General features: G+C 39.5%; 1 protein-coding gene across 1 annotated transcript in view; it reads left to right on the top strand.

The window, feature by feature from the left end:
- Positions 1–376: 376 nt before the first annotated feature.
- The window catches only part of TBX20 (T-box transcription factor 20), a 59350-nt gene continuing 37368 nt past the window's right edge, over positions 377–22358 (top strand). Inside the window, exons 1-5 of the mRNA XM_049641690.1 lie at positions 377–596; positions 3944–4199; positions 5239–5403; positions 9079–9187; positions 13292–13450. Of these exons, the coding sequence (XP_049497647.1) occupies positions 470–596; positions 3944–4199; positions 5239–5403; positions 9079–9187; positions 13292–13450 (816 nt within the window). The 5' untranslated portion in view covers positions 377–469. The remainder of the gene's footprint in view (positions 597–3943; positions 4200–5238; positions 5404–9078; positions 9188–13291; positions 13451–22358) is intronic.

Genomic DNA, 22358 nt, shown 5'->3' with positions numbered 1-22358 from the left:
GCCGGTACTGTCCGGCGTCCGCCCCCTCGCTGCGGAGTTCCACCCGTAGCCTCCTTCCTGCAGCTTGGGCCGCTCCGGCTGTCCCCAGCGCGTGGACGGAGGAAGGACGCACAGGGGTGCCGCGAGACCCCCGGGTTTTGCGCGCCCGATGCTCATCTCCAGCTTCCGGCGGCGCAGCCTGTGGTCCTGCGGAGCGCCCCAGGGTTCGCGCGCCCGGTGGAGCCCGAGGCTGGTCCTCTCCTGTCCTCTCCGGCTAGTGGGAAGTCTCTGCGGCTGGAGGGCTTTGCAGTGAGGGACAGAGGCCAGTGGGGAGCTCTTGTCCGGTTGGGGCTGACTCATCTGGAGTTCCCGACTCCGCTGAGATTGCAATTGGAAACTTTGCGCTCTGTGTTGGTTTTTGTCTCCCTTGGGGAAGCTGGACGGCAGTTCGGCAGGCCCCGTGCGTGGCCAGGACCGCACACTGGGGGCCATGGAGTTCACGGCGTCGCCCAAGCCACAGCTCTCCTCCCGGGCCAACGCCTTCTCCATCGCCGCGCTCATGTCGAGCGGCGGGTCTAAGGAGAAGGAAGCCGCCGAGAACACCATCAAACCACTTGGTAAGTCGGGCTGCCCGACTGTCCGCCTAGGACAGGAGCGGGCCGCCGCGCATCTGTCTGTCCCTCTGTCCCCTGCCTGCGGGAGGCTTGAGAGGGTGGCCGCCTTTCCCTGCTCTAGGCAGCTTCTGATCTTCAGGCCACGGGCCCCACGCCGGGGTCGGGAGATTCTTTTCTTTGGGGGCTTCACAGACAACCGGTTTCGCATCTCGGATGTGCGCTAGCCACTGTCTCTACTTATTCATCTAGAATCCCCAGGTCAAGTCGTACTTGTGCAGGAGAGTGTGTAACTTGGTTGGTACCAAAACAATCAGAGATAGATAATTAACCCCTTTTAAGACTCAACAGAATTTACCATGCGTGTAACACCTGCGTGTGCATTTGATCCCGAGGAGACTCTTAGCGACTTAACAAGAAACTAGTTGGATTTTGTTTTTCCTTTGACTTGAATAAACAGAATTAACTCCTTAAAGCCACTGCCATATGCTGTAGAATAAGCCAGTTGTCCCCCCATGAACCGTTTTCTTCACAGAAGCTCCAAACTTATCAGTGAGACATCATTTTGTAACCGCCATCACTTTCAGTGGAGGTTGGCAAAAACATTAGCCAGTAACCATTTTCCAAATTCCTCAACTTTTAGCTATACTGTTTATTTAACAACCTTTACCATTTATAGAAGACACTAGGCTTGGAGTAAAGGGAAAATAGGGATTATGTTCCCCTCAGCACAAGTGAACTGTGTGGGAAAGAGACTGCTGGACTTGAGTATTTCAAAGTCCCTTTACAATTAACAGAGAAAGAAGTGTTCTCATCACCTCTTGGGTCCCCAGGAAAAAATAATTTTACATCCTGATCATCTGATAGCCCGAAAATGGTGAGAAACATCAAATAGCAAACTTAGGGTAATATATTTTTTGACTCTCCCCTGTGTTTTTTCTTTCTTTCTCCCTGTCCTTCCCAACACTTTAACATCCCACATCTGAAACAGCAATCCTAGTATGAAAGACAAAGGGTTAAAGATGAAAAATAAGAGGGCTGGGCAAAAAGGAAAGAAAGCTAAAACCCCAGAGCAACTTAGAACCAAGGAAAAGGAAACAGGAAGATCTCCAGAAAATATAATGTCAAAAAGTCTCCCCTGCAAGGTTTCACCCACTTTCCCTGGTTCTTCTCACCTGCCTGAAATCTGCCAAAAAAAAGAGGAAACAACCAATGAAACAAACCCAAACTGTTTGCAGACATATTAACCACCAATTTGAAAGTGATTTTGGTGGGACAGCCCAACATTATCCACTCCTATTTCGAAGGCCTCTGAATTCTTTATGAACTCCCCCATCACAGTTCAGTAGCTAGCAGGGAAAGAGCCCTTCGGGTTAATATTCCTGTCAGAATTACAGACAGCAGACTGGGAAACATGCCATTTTCAGTTCCACTGTCATTTCAGTATTGCTTTCTTTTCTATTTCTTTTCCTGAGAAAACTCGCTTTCTATCTCAATTCTAAACTATATAGCCACCACCTTCTCCCCCACCGCAAATACACAGTCTGTAAAATGAACCTCTTTCCCCTGGGCTTATGAGACGGGCTCTGAAAGACCCAGAAGGCATTCTTGTCCTTTCCAGGGGCTAGTAGTTCAACAGTGTAATTAGTGACTTTAAGCTGAGGACTCCCGCAAGAGAAACACCTAGAGGTTCTGTTACAGAGAATATGGTACTTTGGATGGAGAGGTGTGAGGTGTGGAAGCAATTGTGGGGTAGGGACTCAAAAGTGTATCAGGAATGCGCATTTCAACACGTAAAATTTATTTAGAAGAGCTGCCTTCCTTAAACCACTAGAGCATTTCTTTCAGATCTTTTTTATTGAGGTACCCTTGACACATAACATTGTGTTGCAGAAATTCGGTATCATTTTCTTCTTCCTCCACTTTCCCACCCTGGCTGTCCTTAGTCTGGGGCTTAGGGAGTCTACCTTTTCCAATTGTCAGAAAAATAAGAAAATTTCTGAAGCTACGTGTTAATTCTCTATAAAGACATCATGTGAATGTGTTTCTGAAAATATTTATTGAAAATAAGATTTTTCCCTGGCGTACTTTTTGTTCTTTGAACTTGAAAATTTAAGGCCAAGATACTTAATTTGATTATTCTTAATTTAAAATGTTACAGTGAGTTGGATTATTATTGTAAGAGAAGAAAAGGTAAAAATTCCCTGCTTCCTGCTTGCCTGCCCTAAGCCAAGGAGAAATATGGGAAATAAAATGCTTTATGTGATACATAACATATACATGTCTATATCTACATTTAGAACTTGTTTCAATTCCTTGGCACTTAGAACAGAGTTGTTTAGAGATCAGTTTCACATTACAGATTCAAGTAGTTTCTTTTTTAAGGGATACAAGATAATTGGGACAATTACAAAAGTCCCCCTGTATTCCATCAAAGTGACTGGTGTAGTCCTAGGCCCTTATCAGCTGTGGAGTAGAATGTTTGGTTCATAGGCAGCGGTATTCCAGCCTGATGGTGGATGGTGTTCTTCCTACTTTAAATACTCTGCTAGCCTGGGTTGAGGGTTGTTTCCCTCACTTCCAGGACCTTTTTGAGAGAAAGGGAGAAAAATACACACACTGCCCTCAAGACATTTTTTCACACCTGTTCCCAAAATGGCCTAGCGAGCCCACTTTTGTGATTTAATAAGCTATATGTTAGAGTCTTTTGTAAGATCTCAGGCTGGGAGGGGTATTATAAAATTGCCCTGTTATTAAAGCCTAGCACACTGAGAGCCAGGCAGAGAAGTGAAGCGACTTGAGTTTTCGTTTTAACCGCATCCCCACTTTTCTTCCCTTCCCTTCTCTTCCACCTTTCCTTTTTTCTTGTGGAGAGAGGGCTCAGGACGGAAGGGAAAGCTTCTCTCAAAGTAAGGAAGATGCTGACCTCTTCGTTCCCTTTGGTCTCCCTGGATAAAAGTCTCTCCTGGTTGTCAAAGAGGCAGGACTGGCAGGAGATCCCACAAGCTACAACGTCTAGAACTTGACAGGGATAACAGTAGGAATACTTGCTTTTCATCTTTCATGATCACCTCCTTTCCCTTTATGCACTCCTTACATTTGTAGTCCCCAAAGTGGCTTTCATAATGTTAGTAACAAGCCACAGTTCTAGAACTCATTTGGTTCGGTAAGCAAGCGCTGGGTATGTCATTCCATGAGAATTTATATAGTGATGGGTTATCACGGCCTTCTTGGAGTTTCTGAACTTCACTTTTCCAAAGTCGAGTCCAGTACCTGTTTGGGTTGTGCTGTTCTCCTTCCTGTGTCTTTGCTTGACAGCGTTAGCTGTCATTCTCCGTTCTCTTTGCCTGCAGAACAATTTGTTGAGAAGTCCTCCTGTGCCCAGCCCCTGGGTGAACTGACCAGCCTGGATGCTCACGGGGAGTTTGCCGGTGGCGGCAGCAGTGGCAGCCCCTCCTCCTCCTCTCTGTGTACTGAGCCGCTGATCCCCACCACCCCCATCATCCCCAGTGAGGAAATGGCCAAAATTGCCTGCAGCCTGGAGACGAAGGAGCTCTGGGACAAATTCCACGAGCTGGGAACAGAGATGATCATCACCAAGTCGGGCAGGTAGCGATCCGTGGTGGTGGTGGGGCGCTTGGTGTGTAAGGGGTACAGGGATGACAGTGGCCTCGGGTGTTCACTGGATCTGGGTGAAACCCCACTGGTCCAGAGCACCGAGAGGAAGCTTCCCTTAAGGAGGGCTTCTTTCTATCAACTTGCTTTTGGAAAGAGCTGCGAGACAGACTTCTGAGCATTTATTTGCTTTCTCAGGATCTGGCCATGGAAAACCCCATGGTGGCCGTGGCCTTGATGAGAGGGATGTGGGGACCAGTGATCTGCCATCTGGGAGGGCTTTGGGGTGGGGAGTTGGCATCTGGAGGGAAGCAGGAATCTTGCTGGGGGTGTAGGGCAGGCTGCTGGGTGCTTCCAGGGAGGCAAGTAGCTTCCCTTTTATTGGCCTCAATTTGCAAAAGCTGCCAGTTCCCATTAAAAACTAAAATTAAAACCTGCACAGAGGAATGAAATTTGAAACTCACACTGTGTAGGATGGAGTGCTGGTGCGGCGGGCCCCCTTGGTGCCTTAGTGGGGCAGGCACGGGGTAGTGCATGGGGGTGCAGGTGGCTCCCCAGGCCTGGGACAAAGACTCTAAAGGTCAGTGGCCTGCAGCCCTGGTCACTCCAGCTCTGTAGACTCTGGGAAATACCCGCAGGGTCTCCCGAACCCAACCTGCCCTAGATTTCTGTGGCTGAACTGAGTTTTCTCCCTGCAACCCAAGAGGGTTGGGAGACTGGGTCTGCTCCAGAGACTTTGGTCTGGGGGAGTCTGACACGTTTGATAATACAGCATACGATTTTCCCTACTTGAAGACCTTCCAGTATTAAAAAGCAAAACAAAACTTTTCACGTAGCAAAGGGGACTCCTATGATGGTGACACCTAAAATTATGTAGGTGTGGGAGAAGGAGGGTCTCAGTACTCAAGTCTCTGTGGAAACAAAAAGGGTGTGGGGGTCAGTGGGGAGGGAGTAGGACCTCGCCCTTTTATTCAGTGATTCATTAGCCTCCAGGAAGGAGCTCCAGCGGATTCTCTTTGTCTCCTTGTGTCAGGAGGATGTTTCCCACCATTCGAGTATCCTTTTCTGGCGTGGATCCTGAGGCCAAGTACATAGTCCTGATGGACATCGTCCCCGTGGACAACAAGAGGTACCGCTACGCCTACCACCGGTCTTCCTGGCTGGTGGCTGGCAAGGCAGACCCACCACTGCCAGCCAGGTTTGTGCCTCCAGATTTTCGGGCAGAGCAAATGCAGTGCGTACGAACCCTGAGAGCAGAATGTGTCTGGCTGGTTGAATTCTAAGCAGTTCTGTTTTTACAGTGGTGAGCTCTGGTAGAGAGCATTCCCAGCCCAGAGGACTGACGACAAAATATCTGAGAAAGGCAGAGTTTGTGCACAGACGGAAAGTCGTCTTTAATTGTTTCTTTTTTTTGTAATTCATTTTCAAGCTTTCCTAATTTCAGTTAGAATATTCATTAGAGATCCAGACCTATTTCATATGGCACCCATCATTTCTAGTTGGCTGCTTAACACCAGACTGAATAAACCTGCTGCTGAAGTGGTTGCCCTAACATCCTTTTGAGAAGAGTGTATTTGAGTAAAGTGGTTGTTAGTAGTAAGTACTTCTTAGTAATATGGTAACATCTGCACACAATAAACATCATTTTGGTGAAATGCATTTGTTTTTGACCAGTAAGGGACTCAGAAATTTTACGTAAGAAAAGCAAACTCTTTTTCACCCCTTCTCCATAATAAGTTCAGTGGGTGGATGTAATTCAACAACAGGTTAATATTATTTTATGCAAAATGTTACTCAATATGTTAGGGATCATATATGTTTATTTTTGTGCTGTTCATTGGTAATGTTTTTGAAGGAGAACTCTGTTTAAAAAATCACATGCTGCTTTTTATTGTTGCTGCTTTGCCCAAATTAGCCTTCTAAGGGGGGAAAAAAAAGCATATATTAGCTTATGCAAATAGTAATAGCTGAAGTTATAGGAATCTAACTGAATACTTTAATACAAGCAAAGGATATTAGCGGACTTTACAGTTAGGGTTCTAAAGCCACGCCTCGCTGATTTTAGGTGGTTTTATGATTACCTAATTTTTGTAGTTAGTTGGAAGTTCCTATCAGAATGAATAATTTATTTACATGTACAGACTTAGGAACTCTGAAGTTTGGTTGATTCTTTGTAAGTATCTAGTCTGGAGTTTTAATCAAGGCACAGAATCAACACAATTTACACACACTAGTTCAGATGGAATATTAAGCTTACTTAGTCACTGATCACATTATTGAGCTTACGGTATGCTAAATACACTGGAGAAAAGATTAAAAGAAGCCTCTCAGACTTTTCCATTCCCACAGGAGACTAGGAAGGACATCTTCCCAACCCTTCCAAATCAGTATATTAAATAACATACTAAATAGCAGGCCTAAGACATTTTACAAAAATGTTACACCCATTTTTTTTTTAAATAGAGCAAGATTCACCGTCTTATAGTTGGTACTAAAATGATTATATTAATATTCTTTACTATTTATCATTAAAGAGCTGATTCTTACTACTCTCAAGCTTACTTCCACACTTTACAAAATCTTTTTAAATGAGAGACAGAGAGAGAGAGTTTTAGCAGTATTCTAACCATTTTTACAATCAAATCTTCTTTTTTTCTCTCCCCAAAGTCTTTCCTCTAAGAAGTTAATCCCTCTTATTTAGCATCTGTTTTCTTCCTATCTGAAGGTATGAGGAGCTGGTGCAGGCCAGCAGGACTTTGGAAATATGACATGCCTTGTTTATGTTACTAATCTGTTCTGGTTGGAGAAGGAAAGCACGTACGAATACACTATCTTAACTGAAGCATGTTTAAGCTATTGCTGGAATTTTAAGTCCTGGGGGACTTGAGAGAGGAGGGGCTTCCTGTATGCTTTTTTTCATTCATCTTCAGTATATTTATACTGATATTAAATAAAAGTGTTTGGTGTGTTATAGGATAGAAATATTCTACCAATTTTAAGCAAATATTCTTTATTATTATTAAAACAAATAGTGCTGTGTTGTATAACTCCGTAAGGGAAAGGTGAGGAACATGGGAGGTGATAATTTTTGTATTAATGGTAGAAGTTCCTTGTGGTTCTTATTCCTTGAAACATATTGTTTCAGACCAAAGTTTACCAGTCAGTTGTTCCTAACCAGGAGAAATAATACTGGACAGTATCCTTTGATCTCCACAATAGCAAGATATATACATTATCTAAAGTAACGTTATCTTTTCTTTTTTTAAAAAATAATGTCATATTTTCATATAGGACCTTTTGTTGTCTTTAAAGCAATTGATATTTAAATAAGTTAGTCTTTATTATTGTGAAGACCCATGTTGAATTGATAAAGAAGGAACATTTCATGAACTTCTAGGACTTTAAATATTTTTGAACCTTTTTTGGTGGGGTAGGTAGGATGTGGTGCTGGCCAGTAAAACAACTTCATATAGTGATAGCCTTGGAGGGGTATACTTGAAATGTTATGATGGTTGTATCATTAAGGAATATACTTCGATTGAAAGGCATTTTTAAACACTTCTCCAAAACCAACAGACAGACAAACATACACTGAAAGCCTTTAAAGTTCTTATAAGGGTCTAGTAAGAATTTCTAGTGCTGTTAGTCTTTTTTGTGCTTTGCTTCTGGCGGGCTTTCACATTTCAGTACGGCTACCTAATTCTTCTGTTCTTAGTCCTGTTTGTGACAGAGCATGGCATAGACTTCTGGTTTCTTTTCTTTTCTTTCTTTCTTTCTTTCTTTCTTTCTTTCTTTCTTTTAAAGAAACACTGCAAGGAAATGTTTTGTGATTTTTTTTTTCCCCACTGATGTTGCCCCAACCATAATATTTATGTTTGATTAAAGATACAAAGATCCTGTATAAAATTGAGATATAAATAGCCTGTTAAATGGATAAAGGGATTTGTCCTATTAAATCAGGGATACTTCCTTTTCTTTCTTGAGTTCTGTATCTCCCCTGACTTCAGACAAGCTTATATCCAGTGGATACCAGAATTTGAATTTACAGAGTTATACTTTGTGTAATACTTTGCAGATAGAACAAATGGCCTACATCTAACTGTGAGTTTTCTTGCACGTAGCAGCTGATAAATGATAAATACGTGATAAATACATTTTTTCCCATCAAAGCTCCCCCCCCCTTTAAGTTGTATATGAATAAATACATTGAATAATATGAGGTTTACCCAGCTTTTTTTCACTCTCATCTAGTGGGCACTTAACTAGATAAAAGTCATAGTATTTAAGGTACTAGAAGAAATAACAGACTGTGATCTGTGAACTATTAAAAGTTAGGCAGTCCGCTGTAGTAAAATTACTTTGTCTTATATTTATAAACTTCTGCATCATCTTCAAGTTTAAATGAATGGGTTCTCTAGAATTGTTTTGTCTTTTATATTCTTTATCCCTTCATTGTTCTTTTTACTTTTAACAGTATTTACACTAGGTACTTGTTACACAATTAGTATAAGCTTGTCTCTCTTTTGAAAATACCCACAACAGTAATAAGATTTTATATTTTACAGAAACAGACCAGTAGTTGATTAGATAGATGGAACAATATTTGCCTTTTAAAAATGGCTTGCTGAACAGACAATAGAAAATTTATTAGGTAAAACCCCTTTTAGATCACTGGTACATAAAGAAACATGTTTAGATGTTTTAGATTTATTTTGATGTTGTTGTATTATTAAATTTGAGATTACGTGGGGCAAATAAAATTCACCAACATGAAGTTTTTGCATTCCTTTAGAATCAGAGTATTTTATGACCCACAGAGAACAGATTTTAAAAATATATTAAAGATTAACAAAATCTCTCATAATTTTCTTAGGCTGTATGTACACCCAGATTCTCCTTTTACTGGTGAGCAGCTACTCAAGCAGATGGTGTCTTTTGAAAAGGTGAAACTCACCAACAATGAACTAGATCAGCATGGCCATGTAAGTACAGTGCCTTGGATTATGTGGATTCCCTGGGATGAAATGGAGGAGTCCCTCAAAACTTCCTCCCTCTAAATCTCTTCCTCCCCTCCCTCTCCCCATCCCATCCTCCATCTATGAGTCATTCATTGAAAACATCCATTTGTTCTTCAGGGAATTTTGTTTCCTCTTCTTAAGACATCACTTACAGGGATGCCGTGTGCCATTTCTATGCAAGAGAGTCAGGGACCTATGGCATTATGAATGTCCTAAGACTGCACCAACCAAACAAAGGGAATGTGCATTCTGGATGCTACTGTAGCCCATTCTTGGGTTAAAGGTCTAGTTTCTGTCAGCGGTATGTTAGATGACACAGCATAGGGGGAATAGGACGGACATCTCCCTTGGGGGTTTCCCAAAGTGTGTTTATAGACCATGTTCATGGGAGATGCAATAGGACAAAAGGGTTTTATGCCCAAATAAATTTGACGAAGGGCTCTTTACTCATTATATACCCCTGCTGTAGAGAGTTTTAGGAATATTAGGGCACAGAGAAGTCTTGAAATGAAAAACAAAACATTTGATTTTATGTCATAAGGAGTTCATCAAAATATGGAAAAAGAGAAATTTGAATTCTGGGCTCATATCAGTAATTAATAGCACAAATAGCCATTGACGCAGGGCTTTACACATTTGGTAAGACTGCTTTGTAAGGAATTGTGATGTTAGTCCATGCTCTTAAATAAAGAATGACATAAAAATTGTTTTAGATTTTATGCTAAGAAAACTTTAGACTTGCATACTTCTTTTTGATAAGAATACTGGGTTTTTTGGTTTTGCCTCAATTGCCAGAAAGCACATTGGTATTTCATTGGTTGCTTCCCTGGGCTTAGATATTCTATCATTATTCTCTCTCTTACCCCTTTATTAAGGCTCTTGTTACTTCAGGTTTTAGTTTTTGTTGGATCTATGCACTTTAGAAGTTTCAGAACTTTTCTCAGAAAGGATGGTTATAAATAGATATATATTAGAGAGTTTTAGACATGGTTTCAAAATGGAAAATCAATTTCCAATGAAATTGGAAGCAAACAAATCACTTCAGACGTTGCCACCATCCATTCGCCCACAAGAGACCTTGTTTATCATGACCAAATCAGAGTAACCGGGTACTCATGACTCTGCTGTTGGGATGTTGCAAGTAGGTTAATAGGTTTCTGTTATTTTATGTATTGGAAAAGATAATTAACTTTTATCTTTAAGACTGTTGGGATAACTGTCCTTTTCTGTTTTTTTAAAAAAGATGTTTTCATTGATGGATTTTTTTTTCAGGTTAAAAATGATGAGTATCTGAGAGACATTTTCTGTAGGCCAGATCATTCTTTTTTTTTTTTTTTTTTTTTTTATTTATTTTTGGGACAGAGAGAGACAGAGCATGAACGGGGGAGGGGCAGAGAGAGAGGGAGACACAGAATGGGAAACAGGCTCCAGGCTCCGAGCCATCAGCCCAGAGCCTGACGCGGGGCTCGAACTCACGGACCGCGAGATCATGACCTGGCTGAAGTCGGACGCTTAACCGACTGCGCCACCCAGGCGCCCCCCAGATCATTCTTAATGTCATTCATATTAAAATTTCTTGGACTCCACTGAAATCTTTGCAGGGAGAAATGAAATTTTTAATGGTTCTGATATTTTCCATATGTGAAGCTTTGAGAAGCACTGTTTGAGTCTTTCCAGAAAGACTTGAGAATTCATTTTGAAATCACCTGTCCAGAATTAATATGTTCTCCTTTCAATATCAACTTCATGGGTGGGAATAGCACCAAGCTGGATTTCAGGAGCTCTGGGTTCTAGTCTGATTATGCCAAGATTAGACCTTGACAAATTGTTTAGTCTTAGATGATTGTTAATATCCATTTTAGCTTTAAAGTTTTATTATTTTATGTAACCCTTTATCACCATAAATAGTGTGTTCTGAAAACTACAAGGCAAGATTTTTAGATCTTGTGTAGTTTAGCCAAGTGCTTTGAATTAGTCCGGAAGAAGCCCTTCTTACAGATGCATTTTTAGTTTTATAACAGGAAAATTTTTTACTTCAGGGAATTTAGTTCTTCAGTGAAGCAAAGTTCACATTTCTTTTAGTGTTCCTTAACCCAATGAGATCTTGAGCGGATAGTCAAGGAGCCCTGGCTCTGAGATTCAGTCTGAGGTTGGACCCTCTCCAGCACCTTTTCCCGAAGGAAATTGACCTAGGGATGGTGTAAGTATGGGAGAAGGGACATTATTTAAAGCTTAGGGCTTTGTCCTTTGTGTATGTGTGTGTGTGGGGGGGGGGGGAGGGTGTGGGTGTGTGTGTGTGAGAGAGAGAGAGAGAAAGAGAGAATGTGTGTGAAAATTATTTGTAACTTCTTATTACAACACATAATGGATGCCCAGCGTTTTTCTTATATCAGTTTTAAGAGTTTACTTTTGTCACTTTGAATTTATTCCAGTTTTTGTTTTGTTTTGTTTTGAGTTTATTCCAGTTTTATGAGTGAGCGTAATTATCTTAAACTCCTTGGAATAAATGTCTTATATAAAGAAATGACTTTTTTAAAGTCTATTTCAATTCATTTGGAGCTCTCATTTGTTTTAGTTATTCCTCTTCAGGTTTGGGATCATAAAAGGATGGCATGTTCAAAATTCAATGCCAGTTAATGCCCTGTAACTTTAAGTTGGCTTATATCTCAGCACAGAGAGAGATTGATTCTATATTAGTTATCCCACAGTGACTAGTATTTAACTCTGCTAAAGTAAACCAGCAAAAATACTCATCTACCACACCCATGTTAGTCTAGAAGATGCATCAACACTGCCATTGACCACACTCCTGCCACACTATTTATTACATGCCGCCCAGGAAAGTCAGGCTCTCTGCTAGGCCCTTGGGGTGAAGGGCATACAGTGTGAGCACTGTTATCCTAGGAAGGACATGCCCAATTTTGCAGATTTAGGTAGCTGTCTGAGCGGCAGTGGGGAAGATGTAGAAAATCCTTTATATATGAAAGTGAATTTTGTTGCTCGGATTTCATAATGGCGAATCATTATGTTTTGTTTAAAACATTCATGAGAAATACTGCCTTGTTAATCAAGGTAGACTTATGATTTCTAAATATTGGGCAACTTTTACTAGCTGTAAAACAGAAGATGGTCATCATTGTCATTCATGTTTGGTTCATAACAGTGAGTCAGGAATCAACAAAATTGTCAGAAATACTACTACGACTACTAAGGTTTACTGAGCACTTCCTATTTGCTGTGCAACTTATGAGAGTTAACATCATCTTATCCTCACCACAACCTTGTGAGATTAAGTTTTTGTATTTGAGAAAACAAAGTTGGAGAGGCGAGATCATTTGGCCCAAGATGAAGGAGCTAGAAAGTAACAGTTTCTGCACTCTAAGATCTAATGTCACCTAACCTTTCTTAATTCTTTTTATTCCCCTCTGCTACCATAAATAACAATCTGTCCTCCTGGAATATATAAGTTCTTACTTTAGAAAATTTAGACATACATCCTCAGTCTGACCAGACTAACAAAATATATTTTAAAGACTTGATTAAAAAAAAAAAACAAATAAACTTATCCTTCAGATGTTTTCCCCCCCATCAGTTTAGAAAGGACCCTTGAAGCAACTTGTATTATTTACACTTGTTTTGGTAAAATGTGATTTCACAACTATGTTTCTGCAGCATCCTGTGAAAATGATTTGCCTTAAGAATGGAAACGGTGGGGTTGTCTGGGTGCCTCAGTCAGTTAAGCATCTGACTTTGACTCAGGTTGTGATCTCAGGGTTCGTGGGTCCAAGCCCCATGTCAGGCTCTGTGCTGACAGCTCAGAGCCTGGAGCCTGCTTCCAATTCTGTGTCTCCCTCTCTCTCTGCCCCTCCCCTGCTCATGCTCTGTCTCTGTCTCTCAAAAATAAATCAACATTAAAAAAAGAAAAAAAGAGTGGAAAGGGTGGCTTCTACTCTTAAAACTTAAATTTGAAACTGTAGATTTTATGGTTCTTTCTTTGCCTCATTGCAATTTGGCCTGTTTTGCAATATAAATACTTAATATTCAGTACTTCCCATCTCTTTGTTGTAGATAATTTTGAACTCCATGCACAAGTACCAGCCACGGGTGCACATCATTAAGAAGAAAGACCACACAGCCTCGTTGCTCAATCTGAAGTCTGAGGAATTCAGAACATTCATCTTTCCAGAGACCGTTTTCACAGCAGTCACTGCCTACCAGAATCAACTGGTGAGTTTGGCATTCACCATTTATTTCCTAAATAAGGTAAAGATTTAGGAGCTGCTTTCATTTTCGTGGAGAGAAATGAAATCCCAGAACTCAATATCGAAGTTGACTTTGGTGAATGCTATGGAGTATCAGCCCCAGGACCTCTAAGCGTGTTGAGTGACCATGGCTCAAAGTTATGATGGTCTGTATTATACCATCTTGTCTAGAGTCTTTATACTCTTGGTCAGGTTGTTCACTGCCCGCTCTCCCCCGCTAAACCTGCCCTATCTGCCTTCTCAAATTTTGCTCTTGAGAAAATCACCTGCTTCCTTTTTCTCCTTCTGGTAAAGCCTCATGATATATATATACATATACATATATATGTATATATATATGTATATATATGTATATGTGTATATATGTATATGTATATATATGTATATGTATATATATACACACATATATATATATATATCATACCTATATAGCTATTTCTTCATAAAATTTAGAGGTTCAGTTTTTTTGCTAAACTAACACACATATTCCAGCCAACTATCCAAACTACTGATATTTTAGATATTTTGTGAAGCTTATTTAGTGTAATTTAAGGTAATTCTAGTAGAATGATCTCTTTAGATAATAAACTGGAGCATGTAAGCAGTATATATTTAATTAACATCAAGACATCTAATTTATAATATTGAGTTTTATACTTTTTACTCTTTGGTATATGTCACATTTCAAGCTTATGTATTTCTTCATCTATAAGGTTTAGTCCAAGTCAATAAGTAATTATCAAAGTCTTAACTAAGGGCTAGGTACTGTTAGATACATTCCCATATATTTTCTTCTTTTTTGGTCAACATAACTTTGAAGGCTGGGGGTAATAGGAACATTCTGTAGTGAGGAAGCTGAAGCTAAGAGAGGACAAGAAACTTTTCCACAGTCACAAAGGACCAAAAGTAGAATTCCTTTTGTTCTAAAAGGAACTCATTAAGTTTACTTGACAAATTTGGTTGTTTGTGGCCTCTCTGAGGTCTTTGTATCTTGCTTTTATTTGATTAGTTTCAAGATAACCAGGACTATTGCTTTCCTCTTGTTTTGATGTTGTTATATTTTGGGTGCTGAGTGAATGAGTATTTGTAAGGTGTGCCTGGTAGATGGCTCAGAGCCCAGAGTGGGATGGTCAGCCAGAGGAGGTATGGTATTGAGTCTCTCAGGAAAGAGCTGGGAGCCCGGGGAGCCCTACACAAATGAGGAAATGGGAGCCCAGAGAAGGGATGTGAGCAAAAGGCAGGAGTGGATGTGTGTCTGTAAGACATAAGCACCTATAATTTCTCTGTGACTTGGAGTAGACATCACTTCACCACTGTGACCGCCATTTTCCTTACCTGTAAACTGGGGCTAAGAACTACCCAGAACATCTTGACCATTGCTGTGAGGATCACATGAGGTACTGTGTGTAAACATGCCTTGGAAATGGTAAGGCACTCTATAAATAAGGCATGTGGCTACTATTGGACTGTCTCTGGAGTGTGCAAAGAGGATCTGTCACCTTCGGGATTTTAACACATTAGTGGCATGACCTGAGCCGAAGTCAGACGCTTTAACCAACCGAGCTACCCAGACGTCCCTTTTTAAAATTTTTTTTAATGTTTTTATTTGTTTTTGAAGCAGAGAGAGAACATAAGCAGGGGAGAAGCAGAGAGAGAGGGAGACATAGAATTTGAAGCAGGCTCCATGCTCTAAGCTGTCAGCACAGAGCCCGATGTGGGGCTTGAACTCATGAACTGTGAGATCATGACCTGAGCCAAAGTCAGATGGTTAACCAACTGAGCCACCCAGGCGCCCCTTTTTTCTAATTTTTTTAAATCTTTTTATTTATTTTTGAAGGAGAGAGAGACAGAGCATGAGCGGGGGAGAAGCAGAGAGAGAGGGAGACATAGAATTTGAAGCAGGATCGGTTATCTCTTAAGGTAACAACACGAGAGTAGATACTTTCAGAGAATGCCCAAGCTAAAGAGTTGGGTATAGAATGACGCCTACGGAGGTCTACAACTTTAGTACTGTTTCTCTGAGAATCTGAAACACTGACACCAATGATACTAGGTTTTATTTGAGGACACGTGTAATATGGATATCATAGATTTGGAAAGCATTCCTGAAACATTCACTTTACACACATTGAATTTGTAGCATTTGTACTATAAAACATTAGATTTGTACTACTACAAGAAACCCATTGATGTTTGAGACTCAAATAGAGACTTGTCATGTGAAAACTTCATTGCTTTTATCAGAATTCTCTGTAAAGAAAACCAAAGCAAGAATAGGTAAATTGTGGGCTTTTAGTGAAACTTACAAACTGAAGAAAATTGAAGGGAAGTTTCTAAGAATAACACCATAGATTCAGTTTAGTAGGTGAAGGAGCGATCCTGCATAAATACTGGTAGCCCCTCTCAGATCATGGTACAATGCGATAGGAGGTTTTACCTACATAATTATAATAATAACTAGTATTTGGGTACTTACTGTGTGCAGGGCACCACTTAAAGTGCATTGTCCTAGTTAATCTTCACAAGGATATTACGAAATAGGAACAAACTATTTTTATGTTACATTTACAGCTGGGAAAATTGAGGCGTGGGATTCAATAATTCATCCAAGGTGACCTTACTGCTCCCACCACAGATTTAAGTCCAAGGGGTTAGACTCAAAGGTCAGTGTTCTTAACCTCTAAGCTTTAGGTGCCCGGTGTCCCCAAGAAAGCAGAACTTTATTTCCTCTCAGCTTGTGACCCTCATGGACTCGGAGACATCCTTTTGAGAGGATTTCAACTCTTTATGTTAATTTTTTAAATTTCTTTTCAGGAAGTTCTCACTACTTACCTGCTGCGTGCAGGGCACTGTTCACTCTGTAGAGCAGCTAGTGTAATGACATAGTAATCATCCTAAACTAACAGCTAATAGGAGCCAGACACTTTAATGACACTCTCTCATTTAATTGTTTTCCACTGAACTTCCTATTTAGAAAAATTTTCAAATACTCAACAGTGATGCTTACCCAAAGAATACAAAAATACTAATTCAAAGAGATACATGCACCCCGATGTTTATAGCAGCATTGTCTACAATAGCCAAATTAATGGAAACAGCCCAAGTGTCCATTGACTAATGAATGGATAAAGAAGATGTTATATGTGTGTATATCTATATATACACATATACATTTTTTACCCATTCATCAGTTGATGAATATACATATATATACATATATATGTATAAAATGGAATAAAAAGAATGAAAAGAATGAAACTTTGCCATTTGTAATGACATGGATGGAACTAGAGAGTACTATGCTAAGTGAAAGAAGTCAGAGAAAGACAAATACCATACTATTCCACTCATGTATGGAATTTAAGAAACAACAAAAACCAAGAGAGACCAACCAAGAAACAGATTCTTTTTTTTTATTTAAAAAAATTTGTAAATGTTTTTATTGATTTTTGAGACAGAGAGAGAGCATGAGCAGGGGAAAGGGCAGAGAGAGAGGGACACACAGAATCTGAAGCAGGCTCCAGGCTCTGAGCTGTCAGCACACAGCCCAACACGGGGCTCGAACTCATGGAGTGTGAGATCATGACCTGAGCTGAAGTCGGACGCCCAACCAACTGAGCCACTCAGGCGCCCCAAAACATTGATTCTTAATTATAGAGAACAAACTGGGTGGTTACCTGAGGGGAGGTGGGTCAGGATCTGAGTTAAATAGGTGATGGGGCTTAAGGAGTGCACTTGCTGTGATGAGCCCCGGCTATTGTATGGAAATGTTGGATTACTATATCATACACTTGAAACTAATATTATACTGTATGTTAATTTAAAAAAAGACTAAAAAAAACCCCCAAATATCCAAAAGTTAAATAAATGGTAAAATTAACCTCATGTATTCTGCACCCAGATTCAGCACTTAACATTTTGCTAAATTTGCTGGACCTCACCTGCCCTGTTTCTCTGTATGTACTTTCCTCCTCCCTTCAATCATTTGAAACTAAGTTGAATACGTCATGATACTTTCCCTGTAAATACTTCTACAAGTATATACTGACAATAAGAATATTATTTTTGTAAGCACAGTATCTTTATCACAGCTGAGAAAATTAATAAGAATTATTCCTTAATATCTTCTAAAATTCAGTTCATACTAAAATTTCCAGGATGGACCAACAAATTTGTAATTTGTTATAAAAATTTATAATTTTTCATTTACCCCCTCTTAACTAGGATCCAACTACAGTTCATGGTTTGGGTTTATTCGTTTTAATTTAAATTAAAAAAATCTCTTTTTTTCTCAGTATCTCATTTAATTCTGACACTCGTCTCCTGGAGAAGACCCCATGAGACCCATTTTGTAGATGAAAAAAACTGAGGTTCTCCTTTTTATTGGCATTGCAAGCCCAAGGAAATGACCATTGACAGTGTTAAGGTTTGGACAATGAATTTGTAAAATACATTAAAATAGACTAAGATACTAATAAACACACATCCTGACACTAGTTTTTCATCTTGCAAATGTTTATTTCTAATTGAGATTATAAGTGGGCTTAAAATCCATTCACCAGTTCCTAGCTATCATTCACTGCATCATAAAGTATAAATATTAATGTGATTAGTATATCACTTCATTGCTAAATAACCTTTAATAGGAGTGATTAAATTCAGAACGAATTTTTTCAATAGATCCTGCTGTGTCTGAGTTTATTTCTTTACATGTACTGCTAAACCATAATTCCCATGCCATGTATATATTTGAAATTCAGGTAATAGTGGAAGATTTTACTTTGGTATACTAATAAGCCAGTTTTGTAAATGGTTCATAAACCTCACAAGACCAATCAAAATTCATGTGTTCAATAAACACATGTGGGATGAATAAATCAGTCTGGGGGTTAATGTTTTCCTTAGTCTTAAGCAATTTTCTAAAGTTATCCTTGATTCTTTCTCAAGCCTCCCCACATCTACTGCATTTTCACAGCTATCCCATGCTTGTGTACTATTTCCCTACAGCAGATATACAATAAAGTAAATATATAGGAAATAAACATGTACTTAGGATAAGTATTAGAATTTTTTGTGCACAAAGGATAGAAAGAAGAGAGAGATTTAGAAGTTCACACTGAGGCTCACCTTTGTATCTCTTTAGATAGCACTGTTACTTTTATATCTATTAAAAGTGAAATCAGTTTTCAACAGAATTTGTGAAAAAGCTTCTCCTGTATTGTGGCTGGTAGTTTTATTTGTAAGTAATGAAAATGGGACATTTTTTGTTTTTTTTTTTTTTTCCTCTAGTTTTCGTGAGGAAATGATTGCATTTCCTTACGTTATTAGATAAAACCTAAATACATTACACTTTCAACAAACTATTTTATAATTTAAGATTTAAAGGTCATACATTGTTTTTGAGCAGGCAGACCATTGCCGTAGAGTTGAAGTGTAGGTCAGGTTTCATTTTTAAAATGCCTTTGGACAGATCTTTTCCTGATAGTTGGAGAAATGGTCTCTGAGGGCCAGCTGGATTCAGAGTCCAATGATATCACATGGAGTAGTAACCACTGGGAAAGGTCCCCTTCTCCTTGGTGCAGCTGTCTGTGTCAAAATCTGCTCTTCAGTTATGCATACATTTATTATCTATAGATAAAGGAGATGTTAAAAGAGTGAATTTTTCTTGGTTAAGATATGCATTATGTTTGGGGTGTCTGAAGGACTCATTCGGGTCAGCGTTCGACCCTTGATCTCAGCTCAGGTTTTGATCTCAGGGTCATGAGTTCAAGCCACGTAATGGGCTCTGCACTGGGCAGGAATCCTACTTACAAGAAAACAAATGTATTCTATTAAGATAACAGGTGAAGAAACAGCGGTATATTCTGGCCTGAAGTAGTCGGCGATTTGCATAAATGCAGGCACCCACCAGACTGCAGGAAGCCTGCCCTTTAATGCTTTTCCTCACAAAATGAAAAACGTTGCTGCTTTTAAAATTTGTTTTTGAACTATAAACTATACCTGTAGTTTCATTTTATTTCTAATGTATTATGTTTGATCACTATTTTGGGACCCTTTTGTAGTATTACCCTCGACATGGATGATATTGTTCAACAGTGTTGCATGTCGTGGCAGGGATTCTGTGTTAGAGAACAAATGAAATGATGTCCAGCTTAGATCACCGTCTGTAACTCAAGTCCTTTCTCTAATCAGTTCTTGGATGGTATAACTTTTTCAGTTATCACAAATTTCACAAAGGGGTATACAACTCTATCTTCAGAAATAAATGTCTTTCGATGTAACTACTCGTTTTTATTGGAATATCCATGGAATAAAATCTATGCATGACCTTTTAAAAATGCATGATTACCTAGAATGTTAAAATCTTGCTATTTAAAAATTATTTTATTTTAAAATTAGAAAACAAAATGAAATGCTATTTGTGTCAATCCAAGAAGAGTTTTGCTAGCCCATCACTGGCAAAAAGATGAAATCGTATTTCTGATTGCTTGTTCTTGAAGCAAACTTCAACAGACATTTCTGGGGTCTTATTGTTAACACCCCAGCAAACTCAGAGACCAGTGATACCCGCTGTGGACACGGTGGATGCATTAGGAAATTTAACTCCTAGTCCTTGTGCTGCTAATCAGGTCTTAATAAAACCTGTTCAGGATTGTAGTGGTAATCCAGGGCCCCCATACAATTTTAGTAATTAGACATCGATTCAGCTTTTTTCCTTCTGACTTCCAAAAGCGATTATTTTCCCTGAAATTCGATAAATGGTCTAGAGAGAAAAGTAAATAGCTGGTTATTGTCTTGAGCCCCTTTTCTAATTAGCACACTAAAGTCAAATCGTTGCTATAACCAATTGGTAAATCTAGGTGTATGAGAGTGCCTTGTACTATTCTTGAATCTTTCCTGTACTTTTGAAATCCTATCAAAATGTGAAGAAAAAAGCTACCATTGATCTGCCTGGGGATTACGAAAGAGGGAGTGAAAAGATGTTGGAACTAGAAAATTCTGGGGTGCCTGGGTGGCTCAGTTGGTTAAGCTTATGACTTCAGCTCAGGTCATGATCTCACGGTTCTTGAGTTTGAGCCCCGCATCAGGCTATCCGCACAGAACCTGCTTTGGATCCTCTGTCCCCTTCTCTCTCTGCCCCTCCCCTCCTCGTGCTTTCTCTCTCTCAAAAATAAATAAACATTTAAAAATAAATAAAATAAAATAAAATAAAATAAAATAAAATAAAATAAAATTCTAATACTGAAAGAAAATCCCAAAGAAATCTGAACACCTGTTGAATGTGATTCACTTCTTCAGAGTCATGGCAGTAATATGAGATATGGTGACGTATCACTCGAACAACACACACATGCTGAGAGTATTCTCTACGACAGTCGTCACATTCTGAGCCACTAGTCTTTACCTTTTGAAAATAATGAAGAAGAGTGAATATAATTTTTAAAATCCTTTACAGGGACAAAACAGATCAACAGCCTTTTTTACTCATTATGCCAGATAGATCATACTTTCTATTAGTTTGTGAAGACTCAAACAAAGCTTGGTAGTCACATTTGGAATGGTTGTAAAAGAACTTCTTTCAAAATTAGCTTTTCCATCAGATATCTGCCATTGTCTCCATAAAACTTTATTCACTTTAAAAATTTATTCAACTGAGGGTTGATGGGGGGGTGGGAGGGAGGGAGGGTGGGTGATGGGTATTGAGGAGGGCACCTTTTGGGATGAGCACTGGGTGTTGTATGGAAACCAATTTGACAGTAAATTTCATATATTAAAAAAATAAATAAATAAATAAACATTAAAAAAAATTTATTCATTAGGTTATAGGACTTGAGCCTGAAGGAAGCCTTTACTGTCCTACCTCACAGTTTTGGTTTGAAATTTTCATCTGGGTTTGGTTCACCCTTAACATCACTAGCACTTCAGTGACTATGGTGCCACCATCTTTAGTGGCCTGTAAGTCACCGTCTGTTCTGGGAAGCTATGTATCCCTCTGCTTTGTGCCTTGGAATTTTAAGCTCCGTTAGGGCAGGGACCATGTGTTCTTCAGTTTTGCACGATCCAACATTTAGCATAGTACAGGATAGGTAATCGGTCCTCATTAAAGATGTGTTGATGAATGATTGTGAAAGCATTTTCGTGAACTATAAGGCACTTTGGAAATAGAAAGCGTTTTAACTTACAATTATTCAGTAGAAAGAGACATAGCTCCTATCTAAGGATTTAAAACTTTTGTTGGTGTTTTTAGAACATTGGAGTTGCTTGTGCTTTAGAGGATATTTACAGTTTATTTCAAACAAATAAAAAATTTCTCCTTCATCCTGAAAATTGACCTTCAAAATTAAATCCTGGGGCGTCTGGGTCGTTCAGTCGGTTAAGCATCCGGCTTCAGCTCAGGTCACGATCTCACGGTTTGTGCGTTCCAGCCCTGCATTGGGTGAGCTCGAGCCCCACTTCAGGGTGAGCCCCACTTCTCCCTCTCTCTCTTTCTCTCTCCCTGCCCCTTGTGAGATTCTCTCTCTCCTCTCTTTCTCTCTCTGCCCTTTGCTCACTTGCCCCCCCCCAAACAAAAATAAAACAAACAAACAAAAGCCCAAACCTAAATCCTACTCTGAAAGAAGGACTGACACAGACTTGACCCTTGAGAAATCCATGGCTATGGAAGTGGTGGTGGAGAGGTAGAGAAGGTTCTGTATGAACCCTGGGTGGCCATCAACCAGGCAACCTCAGAGGTCCTGGCTATTTCTTTATATGCAAACTTAAATTAGCTGTTGTTATTCACTAAGAACAGTTCTCTTATTTCCTTCCTTATTTACCAATGTCCATTAACTAAGCTGAAAAGGAAATTAGTAATTTTTTTTTTTGGCTGCACG

The sequence above is a fragment of the Panthera uncia genome, chromosome A2 (genome assembly GCF_023721935.1).
Source record: "Panthera uncia isolate 11264 chromosome A2, Puncia_PCG_1.0, whole genome shotgun sequence".
Lineage (NCBI taxonomy): Eukaryota > Metazoa > Chordata > Mammalia > Carnivora > Felidae > Panthera > Panthera uncia.
The sequence above is the reverse complement of the archived record's forward strand: the minus strand, read 5'-3'. Positions and strand labels throughout refer to the sequence as shown.